Source organism: Elgaria multicarinata, chromosome 5 (assembly GCF_023053635.1).
Source record: "Elgaria multicarinata webbii isolate HBS135686 ecotype San Diego chromosome 5, rElgMul1.1.pri, whole genome shotgun sequence".
Taxonomy (NCBI): Eukaryota; Metazoa; Chordata; class Lepidosauria; order Squamata; family Anguidae; genus Elgaria; species Elgaria multicarinata.
The window spans coordinates 46410999-46434430 of NC_086175.1; the positions used below are offsets into that span (position 1 = coordinate 46410999).

Sequence of the window (23432 nt, forward strand, 5' to 3'; positions counted from 1 at the left end):
GCCTTTTAGAAGGAAAGTCTGTTTCTTCCAGGCAGTGAACGGAAAACAAGCACACCCGCCAAAAAAAGAGATCCTATAGCTGCAAAGAATTACAATGTGGAATAATCACAGACATACAAAATCGAGCAGGTGGTTTACAGACAAGATGTGCCTGTCAAAAATAAATATCACAGCATTCTCAGATTTTATGCCTGTGAATAAATTAAGGGTGCTGAGACCATGTGACACAAAAATTATCCTGGAGTGCTTTGTTTTACCCTAGAATGCACAAATGCCTCTGGCATGCTGTAGAAGAGCACGCCAGAGGGACACACTGGTGGTTCAAAGAGAGATGGAGCTAGTCCAGTGTTGCTGCCAAATTCATCAGGCCAGGATAAGCCTTACTGAACCTGAGGGAGCTGGCACCTAACCCAGAGCTGCTTTATAAGAGTAGACCACCCAGAGGACTCCATTCTGTAGCATGTGGTTCTTTGTATCCTTTACCAGAACAGTTTTTAAGTGGTAGGAACTGGCTAATTAACCTACCAGTCTGGTTCTGTTTGTTGCAGCAGCTGCTAAAGTTAAGGTGGGCTCTATTAGTCGAAGACCCGTTTGCTGTCAGAATGATGAAACCAAAGGCTTCCATATTCTGGATTCTTTTATCCCATTATGAATAAAAGGCATAAACTGATTATGGCCCTTCTTCATATCAGTCATTATTATGGGGTTGGATTCAGATTAAGCCTATTAGCACTGCTTGTCTCGATCAGCCTTCTCCAACTCATTGGCCCCCACTTGTGTTGTAGTACACCAGGGGTACTTGTGGCCCTTCAGATGATGCTAGACTGCAACTCCCAGCAGCCCCAGCCAGCATGGGATGATGAGAGTTGCAGTCCAACAACATCTGTTTCCCATCCCTGGGTTAGACATATAACTGCATGCTGCCTGTGGATGATGGGAATTGTAGTCCAACATATTTGGAGGGCACTAGGTTGGGGAAGATTGGTCTAGAGTTTCCTGGAAGTTGTTATATGTACTGGCAGGGGATTGGAAGACCCTAATATGCAGGTGGAAGACTCTTCTGCTTGTGCTGATTTTCCCCACCACTGAAAAGTTGATCCTCCAGCAGGTTCTCCAGAATGGTGTGCTATGCAGCTGTGACCCCTCCCCTTCATGCTTGAGTAGGAGCACCTTCTGCTCACATAGGAGAACTTTGGACCAAACAAATTCCGTTTTATGTGTGGAACAGCATTGATCTTGGCTGATGTTTAATCCAACTTTATGGGTTACTTATATCACTTTGTGCTGGATGGATCAACTCCTGTGAAATTCTTGTAGGCTGCACTGGGGATTTCCTTGCATTTCCCAGTGACCCAACAGCTATCATATTGTTAATCTGAAAAAATGAGTCACCTTTATTTTTAGAGGATAATTTTGAATTTCATAGTCAGCAAATGAGGACAGTTTGCCACTTGTGTTCAGAATACAGATTGTTGCAGTTAGCTGTTCACATCACATATTCCATTTTATTCAGTGTCGTTAAGCACACTGACAGCACTCTGAGAGATTCTTTTATTTTCATTTATAGGCGCCTTGATCAAATGATTTGGAGAGCATTACCACAGGAGGAAAAAGAGAAGTAAGATGCTGCTTTATTTCTTTTCAGCTCAGGATTTAAATTTTTAAAAGGTATTGATGGAAGGGGAACCACTAATGCTAGGCCTCCTTTGGAAATATATCTTGAGTAATGCATTGTATTCACTGCCCTTTGTGTATTGCTAGTGGCTCCCAGATCCTTTTGGGGTTTGTAGTAATGTGAAATGATATGGAAGTTCTGTTTTGGGGCATTCCAATTAAAGATTATTTTCACACGTGTAAGTTATCACACAACACTGCATCTCCTGGATGGTGAAAATGCTATACCCCTTACTGGGCCCAAGAAAAATGCCTCCAGTCTCTCTTGAAAGCATGATATGGTTAATTGGTAGCATATGCAAAGTTTGTGCCTAAATAGCATTAATTCTACTGGGAAGGGGAAACTCTAGGAACTTCTCAGGCTGTGCTTACAAAATGGGCTCCTCAGGTTGAGAAGCCTGTCCAGAGTCAGCAGGTCTGTAGGACCAGGTGTCATCTGATCCCTGCTGAGCTGATAGCGACAGTACCTCTTTCTGGTCATCCACAGTGCTGCTGCTGCAATGCATAAGGAATAGGCCTGCCACTCCTTGCTTCAGAAAGCTGCCAAGATGGAATAGGGCAGCCTTCCCCAACATGGTGCCCTCAGATATTTTGAATTTCAACTCCCATCAGCCCCAGCCAGCATAGCCCGCGGTTAGGAATCTTGGCAGTTGGAATCCTGGAGGGCACCAGGTTGAGAAAGGCTAGAGTAAGATGCCTGAATCTTGGTACTAGAATCTCTATTTGAGACCCTTGTAGCCTTACAAAGAATACCAGAAGAGTAGTTGCATTAGTCAATAATAATAATAATAATAATAATAATAATAATAATAATAATAATGATGATGTATTTCCTACCCGCCCCTCCATCTGGATTGAGGCGGGGAACAACACGAAGTATAAAATACATAAAACTGAATTAAAAACATAGTATACATGATTAAAACATCCTAAAAACATCTTAAAAGTCCACTGGATAGGCCTACTGGAATAGATAAGTCTTTATAGCTTTCTTAAATGCTAAAAGACCGTTAAGTTGACGAGCCTCCTTTAGCAGGCCATTCGGTAGGAGCAGTAATGGTGAAGTACTGAGGCACCAAAAAGATAATTAGTAGACTCCTAAGCATGTTTGCATAAAACTAAACTCCCTACTAAAAGGTAGCAGGCAACATGCATGGCGCCTCCAGTGATTCAGGGATGGATCAGGTTCGCATCCACTTATCCTCAGCATCACTTGTATTGCTTGAGTTCCTACATCTTTCCTATGTATTGCTTGAGAATGCATCAGAACTGTTTCCCAAGTTTGTTCCTTGAGTCGTAGAGGTATCCCTTCCATGGGGATAACTTGTTCACTCTGATCCTCTGATAGTAGCACAGTATAACCAAAGAAAGGATGAGACCTGCCCTGCTGGTCCATCTATTCCAGACTTTTGCCACTAGCAGCTCATGAACAAGGGAGAGCCTTCTTCTGTTGTTTGTCTCCAGCAACTGCTATTTGGAGATATTCTGACTACAAAAATGGAGCTTCCATTTACCTCTAGGGCCTGTTCAGACAACATGCTAAACCATGGTTAGGCCGCTAACCCTTTTGCAGCAAATGGTTAGTGAGTGTGTTTAAACCATGGTTATGTAGTCACCATGGTTAGGAATGGTTCACACAACATGGTAAATCATGGTTCACATGACACGCTGAGCCATAATATTTAGCTCAAAATGCTCAACCACTGTGCTTAGTGTGTCGTCTGAACAGGGTCATTGTAGATTTAAGATCCCATTTATTAACCTCTATGAATCTGTTTAATCTTTGTTAAAGATGCTATGTGGTTTTGCATCATTTTTTAAAATGCGTTTTTAACAGCTTCATAACAGCTGAAATTCAATGGGTACAACTTTCCCTGCCACCAGACTTACATGCTGGGGAGCCTATACATGTCAAAACAGCCATTAAAGTTACAGGGCATCACTCAGAAAACAACCTACCCCTACCTCAACATGCTGCACTAGTCTCTGCCACAACTCTTTTTTTTTTTAAGGTAGGCTGCTCCTTGCTCTTTTGCAAGGTCCAACATTGCAGAATCATAGAAGTGCTGTACTATTGTAATGTTTCCCACTGGTTGAACATGGCATCCACAGTGCTTATGACTAATGTTACATAGACTCAGAAGTTAAGTATAATATTTATGTTCAGGTTTGAAGAGGAGCGGCCACTGTCGTATGTGGAACATAAGGAATCTTTGCTACTAGTCTTAGAAAGTGCGGGTTGGCCTGTCGGCTATGAGGATGTGATGTTGTTAGAAGATGAGATTTTGACAGGATTGACTTACCTACATCAGGCCACTGAACTTCAAGCAGCTTCCAAAGAGGAACCCCGAAGAATCTGCCCACTTCGGATCTGTCCCACTAAAGAGGTAGCATTGCTGTTGCTGCTGTTGTCATTATCTGCCTCTTTACAAGTAGTACACAAGGTCGTACATTATATTGTAAACTCAATATAATGCAAGAAAGAAATATAATCGAAGAAACAGAAACAAACAACAGTTTAAAATAGCAGCAGGATACACTACATTAGCAATGGTATTAAATACTACCATTCAGATATTTCTAATAATGAGTGGAAATAATGAGTGGTATTTCTAAGGTTCACAATAGATCTATTTGATATGAAGAGTCCAACACGTCTAAAATGTGTCAAAATGGTCCAGCATTAAAGATGAAAAGGAAACGTGGTTCAAAATGGTCAGGCTAGTTGCTAAAACAAAGAATTCAGAGGTGGCCCATTTTGTACTGGTAGCAAGGCTTGTTCTCTGCAACATTTCTTCATTGTGAACAAAAATGTATTTGGGAATTTCTGCCTAAGGATGTATTGTGACGGGTAGGCAAACATGCATGCCTGTAACTTTTAATAATATGAAAATGTTGGTCTTTAACTTAACATGTATATTTCCCTAAACCCAAGTATACTCGGGGCGCAAGGAAAATGTAACACATTGGAGATGAAATCCTATACAAACTTGTCTGGGAGTAAGACCCAATGGGACTTACCTCTGAGTAGACATGCATAGGATTCTCCTGTTAGTCGTTTTAGCTTTAAATATCATTCATTTTAAGGAAATAGTCCACTTTGACTTGGAGAGGAAGTTAAGCATTGCGCTTTGATTGACTGATGTAATCTGTAATTGAAATGGGCAGTTGATAAATGGAAACTTCTGCCTAGCAGGATTATGCTAAATAATCCGTTCAGTCAGCGAAACAAAGACATTATTGAGAGGAGGATTATTAAAATGCTAATAAAGGTGTTTTTTTTAAGAGACAGTTTTGGTAAGCATAATACAGGGAGCTTATTTGGAGGAAAGGTCAGACCTCTGGGAGATGTCCAGTTGTGCATTTCTTTAGATAATAAAACGTAAGAATGAAAAGCTCTTATGTTTGCTACTGGTTAAACAAAGAGTTGCTCATATTCAAGTGGGGAGGGCTTTAAAAGCATGCCCTATGCTATCCCATTGTTTACTAGAATTCCTTTTTATGGCAGTGATAGAACTCCTGTTTGGAATGCAGGAGATTCCAGGTTCAATCCCCAGCATCTCCAGATAGGGCTGAAAAATTTCCTGCCTGAAACCCTAGAGAGTCATTGTTGCCAGTCAGTGCTGACAGTACTAGCAGTGGTCTGACTCAGTATGGGGCAGCTTCCAATCTTCCTGTGTTTCGGTTGGCCTAATAAAGGTATTACAACAACTGTTTTGGGGAAATTTTCTCATGGTCAATACACCTGTCTTTGCTTTTTTGATATTCCTAAGTGTGCATATGATTGCAGTTTTAATTTCATTACTCAGAAATGTTCAATACACATGCAGCATAATGTGTGAATAGGACCCAATGGCTTGGCTGTTGGAATTCGTTGAAAATATCTTTGGGCGAAACTGTGGCCTTCAAGTTAAAAGGGTGTAGGATTTATAAAGGAGAGTCATTGGACTCATGAAAAGACCTAGAGCAGGAGAAAGCAACCTGGTGACCTCCAGATGTTTTTGACTATAACTCACATAATCCCTGACCGTTGGCCATGCTGATGGGAGTTGCAGTCCAAAACATCTGGAGGGCACTAGGTGGCCTATCCCTGACCTAGAGGGATGCTAGCCTAATTTCAGGTGGCACCGTGAACATTAGACAAGATGTAGAGATCATCCAGAGTCATCTTTGAGGTCTTCCTTAGTGACTTCCTGTAGGCTTCCCTTTTGGGTTTTGGCCCCTCATCCCAGCATCACGAAGCATTTATCATACAAGCTGCCTCCTCACTGTAAGGACAGATCAGCGCATCAGAACCTTGTTTACCTCACAGCCCCTCTGTCCTTGATCATCTGAGGAGTGCATCATTCATTACTATTCTTCTAGAAGGTGGATCAGGGCTGCACAGGCAGCTCCTGTCTCTCATCCTCTGTACAGTGAATATTAAGATGTTGGTTTAGATAGAGGGGATCTTGTCCCAGAGGCAGGATATTGGAACTGATGGCTCTAAGTTCCTTTCCAATTCTACATCTTTTCAACTCTGGGATCTAGAGGATATGAGTCTAATCTAAATGAAGTAGTTAATAATTGAACATAATATCTGGGGCTTTTGATACACTCCCTAAGTTTTTTAATATGTTTGTTATTTGGATATATTAAGTGAATAAGGTAGCTGATAACAATCACATTTCTCTGACATGAGTTTGTACTTCATTTGTGCAGTAGCAGAAATATTTCCATGTTTCACTGGCTCATTCTGGATATTTTTCCCTCCTGCTGTCCTGACATAGCAACATATGCTGTAGACTATGATGTGATTAACACTGTGCAATCACTTATCCTGAGACAACCTGCTTTAGCAGTCTAATCAGAGCAGCATGTTGAGTAATTGCTAATCTGCAACTATAAAGGTTTAACAGTGAGTGGCAGAAATGCAGGTAGCATTCAGAATTGCATTGAGCTCAGCATAGAAACAAAATGTCCAAATGATTGCTAGATTTTTTCCCCTTGCAATTTCATACTGCTAGCTGAAGGTACACCTAACTCTTCTCCCCCTCACCCCCAAATTTTATGCTAAAAAAGAGTTGTTGTTTAAAAAGTTGATTGGCAGAAAGTGGTATTTTCCCTTGTATAATAGCAAATGTGTATTCAGTGCTGATTTCTTGGACTTAAAACTTAGTGATCAACTTTCTGTTTAAAGCTGTTGCTGAATTAATACCCCAAATTTTCAAGAATTGCATGATTGAACCTGTAGAGAGAGCTGCATTATTGCTTTTGTGTGTACCGAAGGATGTGACCATGTTTGTTTAAAAATCTGTAAGGCATTCACACTGGGCTATGACTATCACAATGTCTTCTTCTTGAAGGCAGAAATATGTAGGCAATTTGAGATTTTTGAGATTTTTTGAACATGATTCAGTGAAAAGTAGAGTTCCTATTTTTGAATAGTTAGATTGACTATTATCTGTTCAATGTTGTTATCTAGAGAATGAAATATTTTTATAATTGCAAGATCCTGGGAGCTAGAACATTAAGGTGAATGAATATTTAGCATTTATATAGCACATTTTCAAGTGCTCAGTGCGCTTTGCATATATTCTGTTTTCTGGAGTTAGTCTTTGAGCATCATCAGACAAGCATTTTATTGCACGCTCATTACTGGGCATGGATTTTCGCAGGTCCTTCTCACGATGTCGTCTGCCTCCCGCACCCCTTCCACCCCTTCCATACTTCATGCCACAAAAAAACACCCCAGTAAGTCCAACTTATTTTTAAAGGCAGAAGTTGCCACTATCTCTTGCTGTGTGCAGGAGAAGCTGCGGGATCAAAGTGGCCCACTGAATGGGCCACATGCAAGTTGTTTACTTCCTCTTTCAAAAGAGGAAGTAATGAGAGACAAATGTGTGGGCAGAGAAGCAATGGTAAGCAAACACAATTTCCTGTGTGTGATGATGCTCTTTGTTTTCAAGGGCATGATGAAGGCAACTCCTTTTTGCTGTTCAACCCAAATGCTCATTCAGCCATTTCCATTTCTACAAAAGAAAATTGAAAGTGTGTTTCAGAATGTGGGGACATATGAAGCTGCTTTATACTGGGTCAGGCCATTCCATTGGTCCATCTAAGGATATTGCCCTGATCTGGCTGGGGATGATGGTAGTCGTACTCCAGCACATCTGGAGGATCTTGGGTTGTGGAAGGATGATCTAAGTGCATTGTCTGATCCAGTTCATAACAGCTCTCTGAGGCCTCTGACACAGATCTTCCCCAGCTCTGTTCTCTGAGATTTTTGTTATTTCATAAGCTGGGTTAGACGGTGCACCTTATAAGTGTACAATCAGAAATAAATCAGTGGGGTTTAATTCAGTGGGGCTTACCCCCAGGTAAGTGGGCAGAAGACTGTAGCCAGAACCAGATACCTCCTGCATGAAAAGCATGCACCCACCACTGAGCTCGAGCACCCTTGCTTGACTAATAATCCATTCTGAATGCTGGAAGTGGTTGTTGTTACATAGCACCTAAAATATGCTTACTTACTTGAGTTGTAAATATAAAGGGCAGTATCTAACTGGACACTAACACTAGCATAAATTACATTGTGATAGCATAAGGGACCTCTAGCACAGCACCAATAGCCTCAGCTGGCACAAGGGGTTCTCTGGGGAATCCCGTCATGTCTGCTAATGCTGTTGGCATTGTGCTAGAGGTCCCTTACTCTATCACAATGTAATTTATGCTAGTGCTCGTGTCCAGTTGGATACTACCCTTGGGTTCATGCATGTTTGTTGCCCCACTGTATGTCCTTTGTTTTCTGTTGATATTGTCCATTCATGATAGATATCCCAGCAATGGGAAGAAACTTCCCCCCCACCCCCGTCTGTTATCAATCTCTATATCTATAACACAGAAATTTCCACCAAAATTATAGGTTAAGACGACTCATCAGAAAAGAAAAACGTTTGATGCTCTCAAAGGCAAAAAGGTCATTGCAAGATCAGAAAGCACAGGATTTTATTACCCAGGTAAATGCTATCAATGTGGTAAACAAACAAATATTTGGCTTAAAAGGCCCACTCTCAAAACTTGATTGGTACTTGTATGTCAGGGGTAGGCAACTTGAATGCCCCCCCCCCTCATATTTTGACCTACAACTACCATCAACCCTTGCCAGGATAGCCAATGGTGAGGGTTGATATGACTTGTAAACCAAAACATCTGGAGGGCTACAAGTTGCCTGCCCCTGCTGCACGTGGTTAGTGAGCCAGCACAAGGTCACTAAATATAGCATTTAACCAGCACTGTAGAAACTTGATGGACATGGCAATGCTGGCAGAAGTGTTTAGCATCTTGCTACAAGAGCACAGCGTGGTGTAATGGTTAGAGTGTTGAACTGGGACTCGGGAGATCCGGGTTCTAGTTTCTAGTTGGCTCTGAAGCTCACCAGCTAACTTTGGGCCAGGCACTCATTCTCAACCTAATCTAGCTCAAATGATGGTTGTGAGGATAAAATAGAGAGGAGGAGGACCATGGAACTGCCTTGGGCTCCTTGGAGGAATGGTGGGACATAAATATAATTAATACATGCATACATACATACAAGTCAGGGCAATTTGTGCCTTTTTTTTGCAAGAATTGTCAAGTTTAGGAGGAATGGGCATTGCTAGATGTGTGTGTTTTCAGAATTTGGGAATCTTGGCAGTGTACAACAGGGAAAAGGAAGGGGATGCAGGGTGTGTCAGTGGCACCTATTTGTTTGAAATCTGGCTTTGAGGTTTGGAAACGGTATCAAATGAAGAAAACTTCCCACTTAACAGTTGGAATTGCCAGCCTTTAATTTCCAAATCTTAGTACTGCTTGTAAGTTTTCATGCTTTCTGTCATTCCCAAGAGCCCAGTAATGCAGATTGTCCGAGACAAATATCTCTTTTTCTCTCCAAGGGGGCAACAGTCCATTGCTTCATGTCCTAACATGACCTTCACATGGATCTTAGAAGGATTAGAAATGGCTGGGCAAATCTGGTGCGGTTCCCCTTTCCACCATCCTGTCGTTCCCAGGGCTAGTGTAAAACTTTGAGACTTTGTTATGAATCAATTATGCAATACTGCCTTTGAAGTAGATTGGCCTTTTAGAGGTGTTCAGGCAAACACCCCTTATGCCCACTGGCGGTGCCTTTGGTGAGCAGGAGAAAGGGGCCCTAAATACCTACCTATAAATGTGCACACAGCTTTTCCACATGAGAGGGGTATCTTGGGCCATCCCCCCCTGTGCACAGAGAAGCTATAGATGCCTATGCCCCTTTGCACACGTGCCAGAACCACACCCCAGCTTCAGCTGAACACTCATCTGGTTACAATGGGTGGTGGGCCCAGAATTACGAATGCATGAAACTTCCTTGCGCCCACTCCGACCCACTCCTGCCCACATTTCCTAGCACTGTTTTCCTTAGGCAGTGGCCTTTCCAAGCTCTGTTCCTTGAGATCTTGTTAAATGCAGGTGCCAGCTATTGAATGTGGGGCCTTCTGGATTCAAAAACATGTGCTCTACCACTGAGTTTCCCTAAGAATTGCAGGTTAAGGGATATGTGGATTCTTTCATAAACTATAAAACATGGCCTGTGATCTGAATCATGGATTCTGCTTCCCCCTCTGCCTTTCTTTTAGGGACAGTAATAAGAAGCATCACTCCTTTTTACGCACTTGTAGATTTTATTAAGGGGCACACTGAGATTGTACCATTGAAGTTCCTTATGCCTGTGGGTGGTGCGATGCCTTGTCCACCATTGCAAGTAAGTAATTTACTGTTAATTAAGAGAGTTCTGTTGTTGTTGTTGTTACATTTAGGCACTGCCTGCATGGTATTCCCTTTTTTTTTTTAAAGGGAACATATCCTTTATTTTAGCACATCGACTTTGCACAGATTCAAATGGGACCTGAGCAGGCTGGTTTATTTATGTGAATAAAGGTCCAGTGTTTACTGCAGATGTTGCTTGTGCCATATGTAATGGTGAAAGGGAATGGATATGGTTCCATGTAGAGTTCAGCCAGCAAATGGTGTACATAAGCATGCTGTCTCTGATACTGGAGGTAATATATAAAGTTTAACCATTGTGATTGAGTATCACCATAAGCTATAAACCTGAAAACTTTCAGGAAAACTATTTCCCCACCAACTGGTGTCTGGACAGCCACGGGTGCCCTGCTGTCTGTCCTCAAAGAAAGCATCTCTCCTTAATGATGTGTGTATTATGTCTGCTCTATTGAGGAACACAATTCCTCAGTAGAGCAGGAAGGACACACATTATGTGCTCAGAGGTACTTTTCATTTATGATGTAACTGGGTTCTTCCATGAAGGCCACAGTCAGAAACAGAAGGATATGTTGCTAAGGAACAAACTAAATGATACTTTCAACATGTGGATGCATTTCACAAATTTGCTTATTTAAACTTAAATAGCAGTATGGGATGGGTGGAGGATCAGGATTTGGACCATGGTGCATGGGGAGGGTGGATTTAATCTCCCCCACCACCACTGCAATTCATCTTGGGAGGAAAGCTCCCACTGATGCCAGCTTCTTTCCCAGAGCTAATAGTAGCTAGTGGAGAGGGGATTTTCATTGGAACTGTGTCACGGTTCCAATGTGTGGGGGAGGTTAACTGCTCCTCTCCATATACCGCAGTACCAATGCTGATCTCACTGCACAACCCTCCTGCAGTATAAATTAGCAGGTATGTGAACAAAGCCCTAAACCACTCAGGACCAGGATACTTAAGAGATCACCTGTTTGGTTGCTATGCTCATCAGGAGTTACCCTCCTGTGCTGCCTAAGGTATCGGAAGTCCAGTCCGTAATGACTCAGAATAGGGTCTTCAGTATCACAATGAAATTTAATAATCATAATCATAATCATCATAATTTTATTTCTTACTGGCCTTTCCCTCTGGATCAAGGTGGGGAACAACACTAAATACAATAATACAATATAAATCAAATGCATAAAACTAATTAAAAGAGCAGATAAAACCAATGCAATATTAAAATAACAATCAGAACATCTTAAAATTCTTAGGTTTAATAGGGATAAATGCCAAGTTCTACAGCTAGGAAAAAGAAACCAAATGCACAGTTACAAGATGGGGGATACTTGGCTCAGCAATACTACAAGCAAGAAGGATCTTGGAATTGTTGTAGATCACAAGCTGAATATGAGCCAACAGTATGATGTGGCTGCAAAAAAAGCAAATGCCATTTTGGGCTGCATTAATAGATGTATAGCTTCCAAATTCCAAACTGGTTCCCCTCTATTTGGCACTGGTTAGGCCTCATCTTGAGTATTGTGTCCAGTCCTGGGCACCACACTTCAAGAAGGATACAAACAAGCTGGAGGGGGTTCAGAGGAGGGCAATGAGGATGACCAGGGGTCTGGTAACAAAGCACTATAAAGAGAGACTGAAAGAACTGGGCATGTTTAGCCTTGAGAAGAGAAGACTGAGGGGAGACGTGATAGCACTCTTCAAATACATGAAAGGTTTTCACACAGATGAGGGCCAGGATCTCTTCTCGATTATCCCAGAGGACAGGACATGGACTAAAGGACTCAAGTTACAGGAAGCCAGATTCCAGCTGGACATCAGGAAAAACTTCCTGACTGTAAGAGCAGTACAACAATGGAACCAATTACCTAGGGAGGTTGTGGGCTCTCCCACCCTAGAGGCATTCAGGAAGCAGCTGGAGAGCCATCTGTAACATATGCTTTAAGGTGGATTCCTGCATTGACTCTTCTATGATTCTATTATTTCTTTTATGCCAAGCACTATATGGTGGATCTCAGGGTTCTGGTAAAAAACAAAGTAGATCACATGAGCCTGAAGTCAGCCTCTGCCCCTCTAGTCTTCTCCTAGTTGGATCACTTGGCCTAATATGATGTTACAGAATTACACAAGCTATTTTCTATTTCCAAAGCTTATTAAATAAAATATAGGTTAAGTTGACACATTTTTAGTGGAGATTTCTAAACACTATCTAATTCAGTGTGTAAGTGTATATTGTACTGGGGCTTAAAACATCGGGGCCTGCTCCTGCTGGACTCTTCCCCCCCCCCCCCCACAGGGCAAACTGCCATCTTGGCCCTGTGGGGAAGAAGAAGGACCGAGGGGACAGGAGCAGGCAGAAGTAACATCGGGGCCTGCTCCTGCTGGACTCTCTCTCTCTCTCTCTTTCTTTCTCTCTCCTCCCTCCCTCCCTCCTTGACTCCTTTTCCTTGTGTGTCATGTCTTTATTAGATTGTAAGCCTGAGGGCAGGGACTGTCTTTTTTCCTAAGTGTAAGCCGCTCTGAGAGCCTTTTTTGGCTGAGGAGCGGGGTATAAGTATGATAAATAAATAAATAAATAAATAAATAAATAAATAAATAAAACAGTTAAAGCACTTCTATTGGTAATTCTCAAGTAGATAGTCTGGATTTATGTTTCTTGGAAGCTTTGGAAAGGAAAACTAACCAGAGAAAACTCACTGGTTGAAATCCTTAGTTGAAAATGTATATGTAAACTCATGTGGTATAATTGCATTGTCATCTCTCTTAATATTAAGAAGATAAGACCTTCAGATAGTTAAATGTTAAAATAGCTGTGCTCAACCCAACTCTTACTTGCTTCTACAGGTTGGAGACTATGCATTAGTCAGAATTAGGAAACAATTGGGAGAAGAGCATTATGTACCTGGTATTGTCGTAGCAACACCAAATAAAGCTGGTTCAGATGATAAACTCTACACAGTTTTGAAATACAACAACCGAAAGGTAAGTAAGCCAGAAAAGTTGACCTATAAAACAGCCCTGTGTTTTACTCTTCACATTAATAGTAACTTTTAGTTTGGGACAAAATAGCTAGACCTGTACACTTTGCTTTGACTAACAGGGAAAGGGAGCGGTTGGCATAAGAAATATACATGATTAATAACGTGAAATGGTTAATGCCATTTTTTATTTTGATGAACTTAAATTTTGTCCTTCAAAAAATAATAATAATCACCAACTGCTTTGCTACATTTAAATTCTTTTACATCATTACAGTTCATAAACATGCATATTTTATTTTATGTATCAATTTCTTTCATTTGAATTATTGATTTGGCCATTTAAAATCATTGACTTTTAAAGGGATGATGAATATTGGTTTTGTTACTGCAGGACCATTGTGTACGAAATGGGCTTATTAAAATCAGTCATAGAAGATATATGTGTTCCTGCTGCTACATAAACATGTCCCGGATGATGGATTATCTCATGTGAGTATGGATTATCTCATGAGAATATGTATATATGTATCAACATGTAAGATGAGATACATGTCCAACAATGTTAAAGGTTAAATTCCAGCAAACGTGACCAGCAATAATGCTGCTTTTAGAATGTAAGAACTGTGCTCCCGACCGAAATGTCCCCTGCCCCATCCTAGAACTGCTACTGCTTTGGGATGTAAGCGTCCATTAGTGCCAATTGAAGTTCCCCTCCATCGCAAGTAGCAGCTTCTCTGTGTGCGGGGTGGGTGGGTGCATTTGTGTGTAGGTGTGTGTGTAGGATTGCAACCTTTAAAAAAATACATCACCCTCAATTGAATTCACACAATTAACTTCACATCTAGCTTGCCCCTTAAATAGGGACAAGGGTGAAGATTGCAGAATGGCTATCTAATAACAAAGTGAAAATAAACTCTTAGTGTCATCACAGGAATATGAACAAGGTATCAAAGTGATGTCTGCAACAAAACACCCAGCTTTGCAAATTTATATCTGCAAGTGGCACTGGTCTTTGAACTGTTGCGCAAGATCTTGTGGAAGACATGGTGCAATGCTGCATCAGATTGTGCAATAGCTTGTGCTGGCAAGTATCTTGACGTGTCAGCAAGAGACTGTGCAATGCTTTGAGCGAATGGAAGCACACCTCTGGATTTCAGTTATTTTTTATTGCGCACAACTCTTGCACTAAAGCCTTGCTCTTCCAGAAAAGTACTTTTGGATCCTGCCCATAGTGTGTTTGTCAATCTGCTGAAAAAAACCGAAATCTGCTATAATTATAGTGGACAATATTTGACATCTTTCTAATTATAGGTAACCGGGGGGGGGGGGGGGATCTACACTACTGCTTTTAAAGCGCTTTAAAGCACTTTGAAAACGTTTTGAAACCTGTATATGCAGTGTGTCCTGGGCCCCAACAGTTGTCAAAACTGTAATTAAGTGCTTTAAAGCAGTAGTGTAGATCCCCCCCAAGAGCTCTTTACTGAAATGAGACCCCTCCCAGTATTGTTTGAGTTGCTGTGATGTCATGTAATGTTCATTGACTGTAATATTAAACTGCCAACAACTAGAAAGATCTCAAGAGAGAAAGGAGTTGTGTGGTGATGGTAGGAAGGGTGCAGAGTGATGAAATAGAAGCAATATTGCGGTAAGAACTGTTAGGCTTTTTGTGTTGGTGTATGAATGAGGATGTGATGAGTATAAGTGTATATCAATGGAGAATGTGTGTTATCGGGGCATGAGTGGTATATATGAAGAATTTGTGAATAGAAAATGAGTACAGAGAAGTAATTACAAACATTTCTTCGAATATTTCAAATCTCTATTTGTTGTCACATTTTAGAGAAAAAACAATAGCTGGTGAAATATTACATGCGTCATATCTACCTGTGCTCAGTTAATCTCCTGCTTTGAATTCTAGACCTAACACAAATGTTGTGAAGCACTTCTACAGAGCACTCCCATCTGATGAGAGAGAAAGAAACACAATCTCTGTAGGAGGGGATTGGAAGAAGAAGAGTAGAAAAGGAAGATCTAAGAGCAAGAAGAAGCATTACAAAGAATTGGCTTTATCTGATTCTGATGAGATGTTGTTTGTCCCCAGAAGGATGATGAAACGGAGAGATAGTAGTTCATCACCATCTCCTTATATCAAAGAAGGAAGTGCAGGTATAATAAGTGAGCAGGAGAAAGAGTCCAGTGAAGCCATAAAGTCAGATATATCCAAGATGGAGCAGTTGCATTAGGTCTTTTGACTCATCACCAGCTCCATTTTTTCTGTAGCTTTGCTTAGCTGGTACATATTTAGGATTCTGTTGTTTCTTTTGATGAATTTTTGGTTCCATACTCCATCAGGTCTGACTATCCAGATTCTACACCCCTTCCCCCATTTATGTAACCTGCCATTTTTAAACATTTGGGACATATTCCCTTTCTGTTCTGTTCAATTTCATACAGCCAAATGATTGATCTTGAACTCTTTCAAGCTTTCCTTGTGATCCCCAGTAATTTGGGATGACCTGTGATAAGATCTCCCAACATTTTTAAAAAAATACTTTTAAAAACAACCATAAGATGAAGGCTCTGATTTGACTGGAAAAGCAGCACTGGAGGGGTGTTTTAATCCTTGCCTCCTGTGCCATTTCCTGTTCTATATTTTACCCCACTGATGACACTATGGGGCTCACAAGAAAGAAAATCCAGATACCAATGAAGTCTGGCATGATTCTGCCACCAGTCATGCCATGCTTGGATAGATAAGGACTGATGTCCTTCCTTGGTAACTACCCAAGTGATGGCAGCTTCCATTTATATCCCTTATTAGGCTCAAAAAGAACTCTCATCATTTTCCTCTATCCACTCACATTAAGAATTTGTTTGTCTTTATTATTGCCTTTAAAACTTTTCAATGGAGTACAGCGCAATAGAAATTTTAGAGAAGTGCCTAAGCTTCCAAGTCCATAAAGATTACTATGGCGTGCATTTTTAGATGGGAGGCATTTGCCTTTGTTCTCCTTTGAGCAAAGCAAGCTGTGTGATGCTGCTGTATTATCTTTCTAGTATAAAGTCAGAACACAGGCCTAATTCATGCATGCACACTAATGGCACAGTGTCTCATGTCGGATGTTTGATTTGTGATGGCTCTTTCACACATGCCCGTCATAGCTTGACATGGCACTCACTAAGTGATGGACATGTATATGTCCACTTGGAATGAACAGTTCTTTCCCCCTTATGGGAATATTTTTCTGAGATCAATGTGAATCTGTTGGATAGGAAACCCAATGTGAGTAAGAGCAAATTCTATATGCCAGTATGTGCATATTGTGTACTTGTACTAAATACCTTTTTGTAAATCATGGTTTACTGTCAATATTATTTTACTGAGGGGACAACCCTATGCATGTTTAGACATTAAGTCCTCTTATAATGTACTCTGCATGAGCAGACCCTTTTCATTCGTTCTCCTGGTACTTTAGAAATATGAATGTCAAGCAGGGTGCAAAACAAAAAAAGAGAAAGTTAGAAAGATGATGTCTATCTGATTGTTTAATAGGCCTGTAATAATCTGTATTAATGGTAAAGTGACTGTGTGATATTCAAAGTACAGATATGCTGAGGTTGTTTTCCCACATTCACACAGTGACCGAGTTCACAAGATTAAACACCTCATGGTTTGTTCACCGTGGATTGTTTGTGAGCAACTGGAAGCACATGAGTATGCTGGCTTCTGCCCATCTGCTTCCATTTTGCTAAACAACCCAAGATCCCTGTTCCTTGATTGTACTCCGTGACATCTGGACCCAGGATTCTGGATTGAGAGAGAAACAACCCAGAGTTTTAACACATGGTTTGTTCTTGACTTAAAACTCTGGGTTGTTTCTCTCTCAATAATCCAGAGTTCTGGTTTCAGACACTATGGAGAACAACCCAGGAACCAGTTGTTTAATGAAGTGGAAGTGGGTGAGAAGTTGGAAGCCCGTACATTAACTTGTTCCAGCATGCTCCCAAACAACCCAAGGTTAACAAACTGTGACTTGTCTACTTGTGTGAACTGGATCAGTGCTCCTTTAAATGGGATATACATTGTGCAAATAATATATAGTGGTAGCAGTCTTAGCCTTCATTTCTTCAGAAGCTATCCAGACTTACTATGCGGAATGGTGATTAGCACCAACGATCACTCTTGAATGTTCTGTGAAAGTGCTAGATAATAAAAATTAAAATACTAAATCCACAAAACAATGGACTCTTATCTAAAGTAGACTTCTTGATTAAATGTATACAGCTTCCATTTACTTGATTAACTGGGCATCTCCAATTTAGGGAGTATTGGCTAGCACTATTATTGCTAGAATTATTTCCTTTTATTACACCATTCCCTTTGTTCTTGTTAGTTTTGGAATAGTTATATCTCTTCTATACTTATCTTTGTTGGTATAGCTCCTTGTCTAGAGACTTCCATTAGTGTATATTGTATGTATAAATCATAAGATAATGCTTCAATAAAACAAGATGAATAAATATTTCAGTGTGCATCCATTTTCTATGATTGCATCCATGATTGCTTTTTAACAGGTTTTTATGTGAAGCTGCTCTTATGGATTTTATTTTTCTAAATTCCAGATGTCTTGACTTCCCTTTCCTCTGATTTTCATTCAGTATCCCCTTGAATTGTTGCCTGGGCTTATTTAGAGCCATTCCATGTCTTTTTGATGGTAGTAAAATCCAATGAGGCCTTTGTAAGCCATCGACATTCAGGGGAGACAAGGATGCTTGTCCTAAAAAAGGGCACGTAAGATTGATTTCTAAAGTCAGGTTGGACAAATTCATGTTGGCCTGTGACCTCATGTAAAGGGTAGAGTGGAGGAAAAATGGTTTTGCAATGAAACAAAAATGGTTGAATACATCCATCCTGCTTCCAGAGGCCAATCTCATTCTCCTTTTTACCTGAAAGATCCCTTAATTTTTGGACAAGGCTGTGATAATGTTAATAACTGAGCATTCCCATCTGCTGGTCATGGTTTGTTAAACAGGCAAATGGTTCTGGCTCATTTAGCATTGGCTCTTAATATTTATGGCAGCTGCAATGCAGTCAAAGCCCCTGTGCTGGTGTATTATGATGATGATGATTTAGAGCATAAAGCAGGGCCTTGCTTCTCTTTAAATATACTCCCCCTTCCCTAGCACCCTCTCTTGTACGTTCAAATAAAAGTTGCAAACCAACAGTGAGATCTTTTTTAGTGGAGAGCAGATCTTTGGGAGGAGTGCATGGATAGTTCATAGTAAAGTTACTTTTGACCAGCTTAGTTTCTTTGCAGATGCTAGGAAGTTTTATACTTTGAATGTTTTTAATTTTTGTGAACCGCCCAGAGAGCTCCAGCTATTGGGCAGTATAGAAATGAAATAAATAAATAAATAAATAAGTGTAAGACAAAGGATGTTATATCTGTTGTTTCTCATAAATCTTCTAAAAGACAGTATGTACTCTTTGGGAATGGTACACCACTGCGTTTCACTGATATGGTCACATTTGTATATTTAGCTCAGTGCACCAATGCAGTTTAAATGCAGCATCACGGATGCCTCTTAAAACCTTCAAAATAAGCTTTCAGGATATGTTTACGCATGGGGCATTTTTGGGTGCACTTCTATATCTAGAGCTTCTGACCTTACCGAGCATATTTTAATGTGTTGATTTCAATTTAGTTTGCCAAAATTGTCTGAAGAGAAGAGTTAAGATAACCTTGTCTCCTTGATCACGAGTGCAATAGGAACCACTATGATGACCTCTGTTCTTGCCATCTCTGTGACCTGCACAGTACTAGAGATGGACAAATGTATTCCATTTTTTTGTTAAATGCATTTCTAGCGGCTGTACACTCTTCATTCCCTGTTTTGTATTCTGAAGGGTCTCCATTAGCCTCAGTTGAGAGGTCTTGGGTTATCTGTCATCCTCATAGTGCACTTGCATGCTTTCTGGTTCTAAAGTGACTATGCACCCTGAAGGAACCCTAGTAGGCTCCATGGGCTGGAGGTTCTGCATAACTAATATTTTAACTGCAAAGTTGTCCAAGAAAAGGTACCAACTGTCCTGTCATTCCCCTGCCCCCTATGCAACACAATTACTTAGTAAGAAGAAATGCTATAGAGAGCCTAATCCTATTCAGTGTACAGTGCACATGTCCATTCATAAGTAAGTCCCACTGAGTTAAATGGAACTCACTTTGAGGTAAGTGTGCATAGGGCAGCAGCCTAAAGGACCTTTAAATTCAGTAATTAGTTGTGGGTAAGGAGAAGGGGAGGAGGTGGTCTTTTATGAGAGCTGCAGGGATTGTGTTTCTTCTGTCTCCTGTTGGAATTCCTTGTCAAGGCTTACCTAGACGCTTTAAGAGCTTGTTGCTGTTCCTCCACCCTTGTAGTATTTCATATGAAATTTCCTCATTCCAAGTCACTGCATATGCTTGCTTTATTGAATCTCACCAAGTCCTTCACCTTCTCTCCTAACTTCTTCTCTGCCAGCAGCTGCTTATCGTTCCTCACCAGGCCGTCAGTCTCTGCGGGGTAAAAAGCAGTGGCTGCCTTCAAACTCTTCCGAGTTTATGCTCCCTAAGAATCAAGGTACTTCTATGCGGCAGAAGAGTGCCCCTGAGCTTGTCAGCAACACTTTCAACAGCAGTAGCAGCAGCAGCAACACCAGCAACAGCAGCGACATAAACTTTTCAAGCATTGAGAAGGTGGAAGAGTTGGCAAGACGGATCCAGCAGTACCACATAGCTCGAAGGAAAGGCCACCCTGCAAGTTACAAATAAAGGATGGCGCTAGTGGTGAATTGGGAAGGTGAGGGAGTAAGTCACAGTTAGGAAACTGTATTACATCCGAACTAAATAAACCATTTAATTTGATATAAAACGTCTTAATATTAAAATTATACACCTTCACAAGATCTTTGTAAGATCTTTTAAATTCTGGTCATGCGATGCCTTATGTACAGACATGGAGTAAGAACATAGGAGCCATGCTGGATCAGACCAAGGATCCATCTAGTCCAGCGATCTGTTCACACAGTGGCCAATCAGCTGTCGACAGGAAGCCCACAAGCAGGACATGAGTGCAACAAGACCTTCCTGCCCACATTCCCCAGCAACTGGAGTACATTCACTTACTGCCCCTGATACTGGAGGTAGCTTAGAGACCTCAAGACTAGTAGCCATTGAATAAAGCAACCACGTTAGCACATGCCGCAGATCTACATAGATTGTCTCAATTCATCTGCCACCATGACAGCTGGGTCATGAGAAAACTATCATTCCAATAAAACTTTCCAATATTTAGGCACAAGTGCCATAGCTTATGGAGCCTAACAGCCCCACCCATGCACAAAAGGGATAAGTCAACAGGATGGAGGGAAGCCCAAGGTTTGCACAGGTACACAAAATCTTTAGTGGGGGCAGGAAAGCCCTGTTTGGGGGTGGAGGAACCCAAAAACAGTTCATTGCATAGAGAATGCTGACTGTTGAACTGGTGGTGGAATGGAAAACTAGGTGGGAGAGAAAATGGAATGGAATATCATGGAGGAGGACTTCATGCTGCAACAGTTTGTATAGGAGCACTTTTTTTGAGAAATGTTTTCATATTCCTGAATTTGCAATCACATTTGAAAAATGCACATTTATTTTTAAAAAGTGCATTATGAAATGTGCATTTTTCAAGAAGCATGCATTTTCCCACTTTAGTAAATGGGTGGAAAATGCACCCTTTTGAAAAATATGCACAGAAATGTATTGTTTTCCCATTAGAAATACTCCTATTCCTCTCCATGCTGCTTTTTCTCTCTCATGGGTAAATAAATCTTAGGAACAGCCATGCTGTCTTCTATAAATGTATAGTATAGGTGGGATGTGTGCTCAAGATCAGTCCATCTGGATTGATTATTCCCTAGCAAGCATGACTTGGGTGCTAAATATGTATTCAGTAGCATTCTTTAATGTTTTAACCCCCTTCTGGATGCCCTGTTATGGCGATTAAAGAGTGACATAAAGGAAGATTCTTTCTATTCATTTTTAAAGGTGGGGGTGCAGGGGCATTGGATGAGGTGAATGATTGGATCATGTCTCTCTCTCTTGCCTTCTGATATGGAGATGTGCCTACAAGGTTTGCTGTCAAAGTATCCTATGATATGTATTTGTTCATACAATTCAGTACATGGAATAAAAGTAATTCTAGGTGGACCTGGACAATACACCTAGAATTATCTTTATTCCATGTAATAAATTGTATGTACAAATACACACCATAGGATATTTCAATAGAAAAACCTGTAGGGACATCTCCATGGACTTATTGAACAATCCCATTGGTGGCTTTTGTCTTCTAGTGCATCTGTCTTCCCTGGAGAAATAGAAAGTGAACTATAAGAACTGTTGCCCATCAACAGTTAGCAACTGGACAGCAGGCTGAACAGGCAGGGACACAGGTCACCTGTTCCCAGTCTTCCACACCATTGTGAAATGAACTGTATTTCTATTTATTTATGGAAACAGATATTCTATTCAAAACATCCATCTAATTTTCCCATTGTCTCCATTACAGCCCGCACCTAATACTACAGAGCTTTGAGATATGTTGGCTCTCTTAAGACCTTTATTTCCTCAAAGGGTAGTTGGCTGCATGTAGGGTGGCCACTTATGCATCACCAAAAAAGAAGACACCAATTTGCATTTCATTTGCATATAAGAGCATAAGAACATAAGTCCATCCTCAGACCAAGGATCCATCTAGTCCTGCACTCTGTTCACACATTGGCCAATCAGCTGTCGACAGGAAGCACACAAGCAGGACATGAGTGCAACAAGACCTTCCTGCCCATATTCCCCAGCAACTGGAGTACATTCACTTACTGCCTCTGATACTGGAGGTAGTTTAGAGGCCTCAAGACTAGTAGCCATTGAATAAAGCAACCATGTTAGCACATGCCGCAGATCTACATAGATTGTCTCAATTCATCTGCCAACATGACAGCTGGGTCATGAGAAAACTATCATTCCAATAAAACTTTCCAATATTTATCGGCCAGGGATGAACAAGTAGGACATGGTGCAACAGCACCCTCCCACCCATGTTCCCCAGCAACTGGTGTATATAGGCTTACTGCCTCTGATTCTGGAGGTTGCACTTAACCATCAGGACTAGTAACCTTTGATAGCCTTCTCTAGGAATTTATCCAACCCCCTTTTAAAGCCATCCAAATCGGTGGCCATCACTACATCTTGTAGTGAATTCTATAGTTTGATTATATGCTGTGTGAAGAAGTACTTCCTTATACAGTATCTGTCCTGAAAGCAATGGTATTCCCCATAGTAACCTATGGCTGCGAGAGCTGGACCATAAGGAAAGCTGAGCGAAGGAAGATAGATGCTTTTGAACTGTGGTGTTGGAGGAAAATTCTGAGAGTGCCTTGGACTGCAAGAAGATCAAACCAGTCCATACTCCAGGAAATAAAGCCAGACTGCTCACTTGAGGGAATGATACTAAAGGCAAAACTGAAGTACTTTGGCCACATAATGAGAAGACAGGATACCCTGGAGAAGAGGCTGATGCTAGGGAAAGTGGAAGGCAAAAGGAAGAGGGGCCGACCAAGGGCAAGATGGATGGGTGATATTCTGGAGGTGACAGACTTGACCTTGGGGGAGCTACGGGGTGGCAACGGCCGACAGAAAGCTCTGGCGTGGGCTGGTCCATGAAGTCATGAAGAGTCGGAAACGACTGAACGAATAAACAACAAATGCAAATTTAGAGATAATAACTATAATAGAAAGGATTGTCCTCTGTAAAATAGGACACCTGACTATCCTAGCTCTGTAAAGTGCAGCACCGCAGCCTCCAAGTCTCTCTGCCAGTTGTTGGCTACACTGCCATCTCTCACTTGACTTTCCAAAAGGCATCAGCAGATTAGTAGCAATCTCATGGCAGGTTGCTGCTAATCTTAAACTC

At 41.1% G+C, this 23432-nt stretch overlaps 1 protein-coding gene across 1 annotated transcript in view; it reads left to right on the plus strand.

Annotated features, from left to right (window-relative positions):
- VWA3B (von Willebrand factor A domain containing 3B) overlaps nucleotides 1–15786 on the plus strand; it is a 77015-nt gene extending 61229 nt beyond the window's left edge. The window contains exons 22-28 of the mRNA XM_063126287.1: nucleotides 1568–1618; nucleotides 3842–4061; nucleotides 8579–8672; nucleotides 10311–10435; nucleotides 13306–13443; nucleotides 13834–13931; nucleotides 15361–15786. Coding sequence (XP_062982357.1) covers nucleotides 1568–1618; nucleotides 3842–4061; nucleotides 8579–8672; nucleotides 10311–10435; nucleotides 13306–13443; nucleotides 13834–13931; nucleotides 15361–15685 — 1051 coding nt within the window. The 3' untranslated portion in view covers nucleotides 15686–15786. The remainder of the gene's footprint in view (nucleotides 1–1567; nucleotides 1619–3841; nucleotides 4062–8578; nucleotides 8673–10310; nucleotides 10436–13305; nucleotides 13444–13833; nucleotides 13932–15360) is intronic.
- Nucleotides 15787–23432: the final 7646 nt, after the last annotated feature.